At 32.3% G+C, this 954-nt stretch overlaps 1 protein-coding gene across 1 annotated transcript; it reads right to left on the bottom strand.

Annotated features, from left to right (window-relative positions):
- Positions 1–205: 205 nt before the first annotated feature.
- Positions 206–899, bottom strand: LOC105559384 (putative nuclease HARBI1; the record flags this gene model as incomplete). The annotated part of the gene is made up of 3 exons (XM_012007624.1): positions 206–347; positions 421–568; positions 703–899. Coding segments are annotated over 3 exons (487 nt in total), but the record flags the coding sequence as incomplete, so codon positions are not given.
- Between the last annotated feature and the right edge of the window lie 55 nt (positions 900–954).

Here is a 954-nt window from a genome sequence, read left to right on the forward strand (position 1 = left end):
CACGACGGCAGCGCGGACCCACGACCAAAAAGCGAAGGTCGCGTCCACTTATGCTTCCCAAAAACGCGCGAAATTAAAATGAGTATAAATCCAAAGCATCAAACTTCACTCCGTGAAACAATTAAAGTATTCAAATGGTGTTATCGATTACTTTAAAGGAAAATGTGTGTATAACAAAATATTAGATTCAAATAATTATACTTACCCAAAAGATAAAAAGTATTTCCTCGATCGTATATTTGTTTTAACATGGGCAAAAAGTTGCTATTATTCCAGATGTAGCTATCATGCGTACTTCCTGGATATCTTGCATTGTCATGAATGATTTTCATATGACTGTCGCAAATCTGAAATAATACATGTAGTTATGAAGAAATATACAGATATGTATATATATATTTGCGCTTTACAGTAACTTACCAATTGAACATTAATTGAATGATATCCTTTCCGGTTTACATAAGTATGTTCTGGAAACTGTGGATGATGTGTAGGAGGTGCTATGATTGCTACATGGGTACAATCTATGCATCCGATAATTCCGGGAAAATTATATTTTTGCCAAAACCTAAATGAAATAACATATTTAAATAAATTAAATGAATTTTATTAAGTAATTGTAAGCAGATGGATTGTATTGACATATAGTATATCAAGTTTCTTAAATAGACACATTCTGTGTACATTTAACAAAAAGCTTACCCATCTCTTATAGATTTAACTTCTTCTAAAGTTGATGGACATTTCACCCATCTATTAAAAATTTCTGTTTGGTTTAGAGCTCTCGTCACGTTATTTATACATCTGCTTACTGATGGCTGACTAACGGCTGAATGAATGTTGTGTCCTATATCCATCTGATAACTGCCTGATGCCATAAAGCGTATAGCTGTTGTTACCTGTAATAAAACAATTTAATAATTACACATAATGTGTAAATAAATATATATGGGG

Source organism: Vollenhovia emeryi, unplaced genomic scaffold (assembly GCF_000949405.1).
Source record: "Vollenhovia emeryi isolate VEMERY1.0 unplaced genomic scaffold, V.emery_V1.0 DF946691.1, whole genome shotgun sequence".
In the NCBI taxonomy this organism is placed as follows: domain Eukaryota; kingdom Metazoa; phylum Arthropoda; class Insecta; order Hymenoptera; family Formicidae; genus Vollenhovia; species Vollenhovia emeryi.